The sequence below is a fragment of the Galleria mellonella genome, unplaced genomic scaffold, assembly GCF_026898425.1.
Source record: "Galleria mellonella isolate WM207_F2 unplaced genomic scaffold, CSIRO_AGI_GalMel_v1 utg788, whole genome shotgun sequence".
Taxonomy (NCBI): Eukaryota; Metazoa; Arthropoda; class Insecta; order Lepidoptera; family Pyralidae; genus Galleria; species Galleria mellonella.
This window is the reverse complement of record NW_026442154.1, coordinates 85,023-95,255: the sequence shown is the minus strand read 5'-3', so window position 1 is coordinate 95,255 and position 10,233 is coordinate 85,023. Positions and strand designations below refer to the sequence as shown.

The 10,233-nt window shown below is 30.0% G+C and overlaps 1 protein-coding gene across 1 annotated transcript; it reads right to left on the bottom strand.

Moving 5' to 3' along the window:
• Nucleotides 1–725: 725 nt before the first annotated feature.
• Nucleotides 726–8,727, bottom strand: LOC113513905 (uncharacterized). The gene is made up of 4 exons (XM_052901680.1): nt 8,023–8,727; nt 3,759–3,909; nt 2,765–3,322; nt 726–895 (listed from the first exon to the last, which is right to left on the bottom strand). The coding sequence occupies exons 1-4, from the start codon at nt 8,420–8,422 to the stop codon at nt 763–765; spliced, it is 1,242 nt and encodes a 413-aa protein (XP_052757640.1). The 5' UTR covers nt 8,423–8,727; the 3' UTR covers nt 726–762.
• Nucleotides 8,728–10,233: the final 1,506 nt, after the last annotated feature.

The window sequence follows — 10,233 nt, the reverse complement described above, 5'->3', positions numbered from 1 at the left end:
CTAACAATCCCTTTCCCCCCCTTTTACCTAGTTATCTCTTGATAGATTCTTGGGACTAAAAGAAGTAATGACGAACACATTGTATATTTAACTTCATCATCACTGTAGTCTTATCTCATTCTAATTCTAGTCAATATTGTAAATGAGAAACTGTGTATATTTTTTATGTACATTTTTACACATATTTTTTATAGGTATGTAGAATACTTCTACCGTGTGTGCCCCGGCATAGAATGGGCCACCCCTTCCTTTCCCATAGGTGTTGCAAGAAGGGACTAAGGTTGGGCGAGGGATGGGCAGCAGCGTCCTTCTTAAAACATCTTTAACAGCCTAACTGCGATTGCCAACCTACTTGCCAAGCGTGGCAACTACTGACAAAACTCCCCTTATGGAAAAGGCTTATGTCCAGCAGTGGACAGTTAACGTCTGAAACAAAAAAAAATGTAGAATAACAAACACCGACTATATACCTGATGGAAATTTTGTTCCTCAAATACGTATAAACGTCTAATATGAATAAAATTTTGTATACAAATGGATCATGTCTTACATTAACATATAGAGTACTTTACATACTAAATTCAAAACCAAAACCGCAGGATACAATTAATTGTCAATAAATCTGTAATACTTATAACTTCAATTTACAGCAATTATTTTTTAACGTCTACTTGGAATCGTTTTAAATAAAGAAAAGATTATAAAAGAAACCATATAATTTAAATAAAATTAATAACAAAGCGTAAAGATCGGCTAAAGGTTTTAGCTTTTTTTTCTTAGTAACGACCAAGGTATCAAGCCCACTTTTCCAATTTTCCACGTGTCTGCGCACGACTTGGAACAAAAGGCCGCGCTCAGTATTATATCTTCTGTGTTATCAATCAATATGATTTTGCTGTAAATAATAAAGATAAGTAAATAATAGTGGTAAGTAAAAATATTTTTTTTATCTAACATTATAAGTAAAACAAGCTTTTGCTGCCATGGCAAAACCATTCAAATTTAAAGTCAGTCATACAAGCACGATAATTTTTTTAATAAACACGAAATATTTTTTTATTTTTTACACATGGGTGTTTTCTCTTTTATTTTGACCAAAGAAAATATTGCAATTTAATATTTGTATATATATTATAGAAGCTACAAGATAAAAACTGTACTTTCATTAACTGTAGTGCTTCCATTAGCGTTGGATATTTAGTATGAACCAAGTAAAATATTTATATTTAAAAATACCTCACTGTATCTTGTTAAGAATTTTTGCTACGATGCTTTATCTAATTTAATAATGTAATAAGTAGATTGTATATTTAATATTAAATATCCAGGGCCGGCATTGGTCTACCTGGCAACTTTGGGCAAACCTTGGACCAAAAAATAGGACGCTAGCGCTATATATATATACAGTCTTCCTATTCAGGCAATAAATAAAAGTACCAACCTAGTATCAAAATAGTAACTTATAATAACAAAAATAAAAAAAGTAAGGACATCAAAAAATAAGGTCACTGGGGTTGCTGCGCGACCCGATAAAGATAGTTTCTCTGACCGCAAAAATTCCTGTTAAGTCAAAAGTATCAACATCTAATTTGATGTGACCTTTCAGTGATGCGTGGCTCTTTGCGCACTTCTTGGCACTCGGAGACCCTAAATGCCACCCATCACATCCCACCTTAAAGTTGATAGTGTAAATATCTTATCGTAATATAAATATCAGACGAACTATTGTTATTTTAACAAAATTAAAATATATCAGAACTCAGTAAATACCATGATATCGAATTTGACAAAATATATCAAAAGATTGTGTATCGATCTGAGTTTCCAACTAAATTAGTGGTAATAGTAAATATCACTAAGAACCGCGAACGCTCTTTTACTACGCAGAATTCCAATAAATTAATGTATAGTGAACGAAATATGAGCAAATAGAATGTTTTACTCGCCACAAAGGTCACAGTATAGCATATATCTTATGCTACTATAATTGAGATTATAGTTAGAAGTAAACTTATTTTATTCTTACAATACAATAATAAAAAAAGAGATTAATATTTTCTCAAATAGTACTTTAATGGGATAGCTAGAGATATTAGTTTACTGTTACTGTTATATAAATGTAACGTTTGAAGTGTCCATATTTTGTTAAGCATATTAGAATCGTGGCATTGTTACTCGGTGACGGCGATTGGTTTATTAATTTATTTTGTTATCAGTATTATCACCGGAGAGCTAGTCGGAAATATAAATTGACATACAAACATACTTTTGTTTCGGTCAGAAATGAACTCACGAAGTTTGTGACTTGTTACTCGAGGTAACATAGTACTGAACCAGGACACTCTAATGATTATTTAGAGTACCGATATAGATTTTAAGTTATAGCTTATGATCCTGCTGCTGATATTTTCAGGTATAATTCAAATTCAAATTCAAATTCAAAAATCATTTATTCATGGTTTTATAAACGATTTATTTTTTTCCCTACCGTATTAATATAAGATTTAGTTTCAGTGAAAGATGAGCTGAAATATAATGCAATGCATTCGAGCTGCCTGTTTTCATTTAGCCACAATCTGGGGTTGCCAGATAAAAATATGTATGATAATTTTGGGAACTTTTTTTCCCTTTATACTTTTAGATAAGATTTACACCAAACGGAAGTCTATTCTTTTATATATACTGTAACACATGGTTACTTATAAAAAGTAATCATTATGTAAAACTAAATGTATTTTAAAAAGATTTAGATAATGACACTTACCCGAAACAAAATTCATAATATACGTAATCAAACACAGGCCGCTTACAGGATATATATTCACATCTTGATATGGGTCCATTAATCAATTCTATTTTTATAAATTTTGGCAGAAAATTTAAAAAATCTTCGACTATATCTTTTGGAACATAGTAATCTTTCATATTTCCTTTACTTCTATTAAAAACATGCCTTTCCTTTAATAAGTACGAGGGATTGTTACTATTTATATCTTTATTTACGTCATCATTTTTTATATTGAATTCTTCAAAATTATTTTCAATATAATCAAGATTATAATAGTAATGAAGTCTACCAGATAAGTTATTAATATTTTCTTCAGCTAATTTAGTTTTCTTTTTGGCAGTATCACTTATTATTTCATACAATAATCTCTTGCATATTTCCAAAAGGCTTGGTGGAGAGTGGGCTTTGCTTTTGAGTACGACGTTGTATTGTGGACTATCAACGTAGAGTTCCCATTGTCTCGAATCTTGATATAACCTTAATTGACATCTACTATTTTCAGATATACTGTCACAAGTGGGTATTTTGAGGCAACTGTAAATTAATAATTGTTTTTTTTACGCACAAGTAATTTACAGAGTAAAATCGAAATTGTTTTTATTCTTTAAACAGAATGTTAGCAATGAAACTGCATTCACATACATTTGTATTTAAAAACAATAAAATATTTAGAGTTTCCCTATTATCGTGCTCATTTAAGACAACTGGACTCAGAGCATTAGTATAGGCAGAGATAATATTCAATAATACAATAGTAGTATAGACGACTTAAAACGTTTTGTTATTTTACAAAGTATTTATTTATTTACACTTTACTGCACTATTTATTAAAGTAATGAATACAGTTAATTTTAATGAGAACTGCTAAAAAAGGCTAAATGTTTAAATTGTATTTAATTTTGAGATTAAATACTCACAATTACGATTTTACTATGTTATAGCTTTCATGAATTGATATTTGATTACTTACCCAATATTAAGACTCCTAGTCTGCTGGCCTCGGAACATATGATACCACAAAGCATAAGGTATAGATTTTAAATAGATATTCCTCCAAAATCTAAATTCACAGTGATGGTAATTGAATACTGGTTTCTGTGGCAGCCATTGAAGTTTATTATCTGTAAAATATAGTTCAGAATATATATATACATTTCAAACATACAATATTAATACATATATATTTTACACTCATATAATTAATAATAAGAAAACTATTCAACATCTATCGAGAAGCACAGAGATATTATAAAACCACAGGTATTTTCACGATATAGTATAAATTGTGAGTATAAAATACCTATGAAATATTTGTACGTGTATTACAGAGAACTAATATGTTAGCATAAAATAAAAATATGACGTAAAAGATGCAGGTTCAAATCGACTTTGAAATAACATATATAAATTAGTAGATCTTCATATTTTAGTAAAAACAGTAACTAAAACAATATAGTTTTTTGAGATTGTTCGTAATGTGGACTACAAAACCCATTACTAGCAATCAACCATTCCGTGGAAAACAGGAAACCATCGTGCTGAATTCCAGGTGTATTCATTATGATGGATAACTGACCTATCCTTTCATTTTCACCTATCATTCCTCACTAGTCAGCGTATACCGTTATATATATATATATATATATATATATATATATATATAATATATAGCAAAATACCTACCCTTAAATAAAAAAATGTTTCAGTACCTATTCTGTAACTGTAGGATGAAGAAATTGAAAAATAATGTCTTTATTAGTTATGAATATTATTAACAAATATCAAATCATTCAGTGGTTTAAACCTCAAATCAGTAGGTATTTATTTATAATATAAGTTAATTAGTTATTGTTCAGGACTTCCTATGCGTGGAACTTGGAAGTTTTATAGTAGTCCTTTATGGGTTATATTGTTGATATATAAAAAAAAATCTGTCTGCAAAATATCAAGATTCTAGATTCAGTGCTATCGGTTGTATATTAATATAGGAATCAGTCAGTGAATCAGTATTCTCTTTTAAATATGTATTGTGATACAAAAAAACTGGATAAAGCGCTTATTGAAAAATATAAATCACAATAATATCCATCAAATCTAGTAAACAACAGAACAATAGTTTATATTAACTGTGTATGCCTACTTACAAACAAATTAAAACCCGAAAATAGTTTCACATAGTTACGATGCATGAAACAAGAATGAATTAATAAACAAATTTTATGAAATTTAAGTGTAAATTAATTGAATTTTCAAAATATGGATCTCTATAAATGTCAAAAGCAGAAATGTAACTATTAGAATAATAAATTTTTTATTATAGATATTCACAATTTTATTTTTTATAGGTTTTAGTTGTTGACATACTAGTTTTTACCCTCGGCTTCTTTATCCTAACTGTACGTTTACTGACCGGGTTAAGGAATATATATGTCCTTCTCTATCAATATATATATATTTTAATGTATAGTGCGAAAATATATACATTTAGCGGACTTAATATAGCGACTATAGTATGTGTATACCAAAATTTCACACGGGTACTCATTAGTGAAGCAATTAAGGTCTTTCTAGGTAACAAACAAACTCACTTTTATATAATATTAGTAAAGATTAGCAAGAATAGGTAATACTGTTTTACAATAAACTAGGGATATTTCTGAATAATGTATTCACAAATCTTGATACCATGATATAAAAATTTTTTTTCTAAAATAAATAAATCTATTTTGGATACTATTATCAAAATTACCCAACATTAACTTTAATGATTACACCTAAATACTGTTAGGCAACTTGCAAATGGGTCAGTGAAATCAATGGGGAAGCAACCGTTGATTTATCTGGCAGTTTGTTATCGGAACGGTAACTACTGTCTTCCTTACTTTACGAGCTATAAAATTGTAACTGGATCAGGAAATGTATGAAAAAGCACCATTTTAAATAGCTCGTGTGCGGTCGCTATTGTAATTACTGATGTTAATTTTTATTTTCTATTCATAAATTAAAATACGTAAGTCGTGAGTTCGAATCTAGTTGTCGTTTGGCCTCATAGTAATTTTGTAATTTTAATAAATACCATATTCTTTGCCGAGCGTAAAGACATTCTAAATTCAATTATTTTTAATCTAAAGTAACCTAATCGAGAAACGTCGAATCGTTTATTAATTAACAAACATTAACTATGTGACGATTGTAGCAGCTTCTTTTGCACAGTGTAATTAATGCATCTCATAATAATAAATATTACAATATCAAACCAATCGTTTTGTTGTCAGATTAAGAAACAAAGAAGCAGGGCACGAACATCTGAGGATACATTAGCTAGATTACCCAAACTAGAAAAGTTTAGTCCAAGCTAGTTCAGGAAAAATAGTTTCATGAATTGGCTCGACCTACAATCGAAACTATGGCCAGGACTCCATTTACACAAAGCATTGCCCACCATATATTTTAATTCATATTGTTTATATTACGTTTAAATTTATCTTTAGTCCGTTTTCCCCCTTTTTTTAGTTTTATATATTTCTGTTACGCCTTGATCAGATACAATTTAAATTATTCCTCTAGGTTGCCTGAAAGAGACCGCTATTTAGCGATAAGGCCATCCATTGCTACCTCTTTATCTTATGTAATTAAATATATCATTTTATTTGTATACATATTGTTAATCTTTATAATTTGTATCATTCTTTGAAGGAAACAATAAAGGCTTTCCATTCATTTATTCAATGTCCATCATTACGACAAGGAGGTCGTTACATTTAATAATAGTTGTATGAATTTCAGAACATAATAAAGTTCCAGCTGCATCAGATTCTGATTATGCAAGACTTTAATAATGTTTTTTTTATACAACTTAGAATGGCAAACAAGCTGACGGCCCACCTGATGGAAAGTGGCAACCGTCGCCTATAGACATGAGCAGTACCATGGACATAACAGAGTATACTATTTCGCCCATGATACCCCCCATACGTTGCTATTCCTGAGGACTCAGGTGCTATTCCTCTGTATCTAGTAAATTCACGCCATATCCCACACTTTAAACCGAAATACAGCCATGCTAACACAACTACTTCACGGTTGAAACACGAATGGGACAGGGGTACCCAAGCAGTCGAATTTTGTACAAAGTAATATATTTGTAAATATATTACAAATATATTTTAATACCTTACACAAAATTATATTTCCTCGTAATTTACACAACAATAATATAACGTAACAAGACAATAAGGATGATCCAATAACATCATCAAGGCGAAACTCTGTATAATAGTCTTCTATCACATAAACTTGTTTTTATTCATATAGTTGTATAGAAAGAAATCATTCAATAGTAAACAATGTGTGTGTGTGTGTGTGTGTGTGTGTGTGTGTGTGTGTGTGTGTGTATGTATTGCTATATTTAATCACACGGACCAATATTAACAGCATAATAACGTGGGCACTGTCTACCATTAGGGCTCTGTTCTTGTCCATATTATCTCGCAATACCTGGCACTCGTACAAGTGAAAGCTAATAAATAACTCTAATACTATTCCTATATGTATCGTGATATGCATACGGTGCGTGCATCATACAAATACTAACTGAATGGAATGAATTTTGTTGAAATTCGTGTAATTATAACATCGTACCTGGGTCAGTATATAATAATTTACGAAAGTATAACACCGAAGTCTTCAGGCATAGCAACGCATGAAGGGTATCACGAGCTTTATAGTGTATTTATGATGTCCATGGTGGTTGGATGGTGTTTATGTCTATTGAATACACTTAGCACTTACCATCAGGTGGGCTGTTGCCTTCTTCGCTATTTTAAGTTTCATTAAACATCATTATTATAATAGAATGTCCTAGCTTTATGGGAAATTATATTATAATAGAAGTGGCTGAGAGCATAGGTAGTAAAATCGAAACTAATAGATATAAACATCAGATGATTAAAATTGATAAATGCTTCTAACTTTCCTAGTATGAATTATAGGCGTGATATTTTAATTCATTTATTCATTCAATAAATATAAAATAAGTATATATTGAATTTCTTTAAATGTTAATTTTAAATTAACATAAATATGTGTAAACTATCGGGACTTAACGCGACGATAATTTTTTTTTCCAGATAAATAGTACCTACATACCTGTTTCTTTATTGCCGACGTCGGCATTTCCGACAGTGTATTTAAATATTTCTTAATGTTTATAAATACCTATTTATAATATTTACCACAAACTGATAAGTATTGCAACGCACGCAACTCTGCAAGCCTCAGAGGCAATTCAATCAGCTCATTTTCGTCCAATATCAAAAACTTCAAATTCCTCACATCTCCAATCTCATCAGGGATGTGCTTCAATCGATTACCGCTTAAATCCAAGCATTTGAGACACCGTAACATCGATATCTCGCGCGGCAACTCAGTTATGTCATTACCGCTCAAGTACAAACTTTCCAAGTTCTGCAATCTATATATTTCAGTGGGCAGACGAGATATTAAATTATCTTTTAGGTATATATCAGTGACGTCTGATTCCTCCCCTCTCAGCTGTTGGAGGGGAAATTCCGTAAAACCTCTGTAATTCCAGTGGAGTACAGTAGCCGCTAACTTTTCATTGTCGTAATCCATGCTTTATCACCCTTATTATAGAACACAAAATGATTTCGTCTCAATGTTATAATTGTAAAAACAAGTTTACACAAGTAAATATTTAATGTAAAATCATACACATGTTTCTAATTCTATAGAGTGCTATCAATAATCACATTCAAACCAATATTTTTATAACAAGTCAACACAGTATAAAAAAATGCCACGAGCTCTCCCGGTTCCCGTCAACCGATCACTGCATCTAGCAATCGTCACCGAGCCATGGATTATTTTTAAACGACAAGGTCTTCGACTATATAAAAAATACATTAAATTTTTTACAATGTTTCATGAATATGCTTTCTTTTATATGACTTACTATATACAATAAATTGACAGATCACCCTATGAAAAGTGATAATTGTTACTTCTATATATAAATAGTGGCACAGTATATATATGAGTACACTGTGACGCCCATGACCTACATTGTTACATCTTGAGTGAAAAGTATTCATTCATTCATCAACTATTCATTATATCGTTATTATATCGTATTTACTAAAGATTTAATAACAATACCCATCTTTATATGTTTAAACCTGTAATATATACTGGGGGTTATTAGTACACTATTATTTATTTTTCATCATAAGCCAGGCCTATGATAAAAAATATAATAATAAAATTCGTATTATTTTTGCTTGTACAAAACCTGGTTCTTATTTAATTAATAAATTAAAAATACAGAAATATAATTTTTAATATTGTACACACTCCAAAAGGGTGAACCTACAAATAACTTTCCTCTTAAACAGTCGAGTCCACAAAATATATTTTTGATTATCGGTATTTGCGTGTGTGTGTGTGTGTGTGTGTGTGTGTGTGTGTGTGTGTGTGTGTGTGTGTGTGTGTGTGTGTGTGTGTGTGTGTGTGTGTGTGTGTGTGTGTGTGTGTGTGTGTGTTTGCATGTATGTATGTGTATTCACGATTATAGTTGGTGTTTTTTTTGCAGAAATAAATGTGTTTATTTGTTTATAATTAAATAGCGGTCTATCCTCACTTCGCAACATTTTTCTTGAATACAATATATTCTACATCACTCGTTGATATATTTTTTTAAATCGGTTAAGTAATTTTGAAGTTATTTATTACAAACAAATATACAAAAAAAAAAAACAAATAATCCCTTTTCATAATATTGGTTTATATATTTTAAACGAAACAAACAAAATCTTTTCTTAGTCGCTACTAAGGTTACGCCTGGAACTAGAAATACATTAATATACCAAGTTGCTACATCTAATAGATTATATGCATATAAGGTTTTGCTATATAAGTTTATCTCACTTTGGGCTGAAAATCTGGTAAAAAGACATTATTTTTATTTTACCAGAGGAAGATTACAATTTAAAACAGTTGAGATTAAAAAGGGTAACGACACTCCTTTGTAATCTTAAATCTTTTTTCTCTGGTGAAAAGGCAACATCCGTTACCATTAAAATATTTCCGAATTTTCCTCTATTTTCCCCTCATTGTAAGCACCGTTTTTCTTTATGATTAGATAACAGTTACAAAATAAAAAAAAATCTTTAATTAAATTAAAAATAATCATGATTAAAATTAATATTATAAAGGAGAATTTTTATAAGTATTTAATGATAGATATAATTATATTTATTTAAAAAATTGTCATCAATCTTAACACAAATAAATCATTATAATCAAACGAGAGTTCTTTTCTTTTTGTAAAGTTTCTCAAAATATTGCAAAATAATCTCTCTATTTATATATTCCAAGGTTTTAATTTGAATTAAATGCTTGTCTATCTAATAATGTCAATATGGAAA

Coding starts and splice junctions, on each gene's coding strand:
- LOC113513905 (XM_052901680.1), bottom strand. CDS start 8,422: ATGGATTACGACAATGAAAAGTTAGCGGCTACTGTACTCCACTGGAAT. Junction 3,910..8,022: donor GCAATACTTATCAGTTTGTG/GTAAATATTATA, acceptor TATATTTTACAG/ATAATAAACTTCAATGGCTG. Junction 896..2,764: donor TATTATGAATTTTGTTTCGG/GTAAGTGTCATT, acceptor TATTATTTACAG/CAAAATCATATTGATTGATA.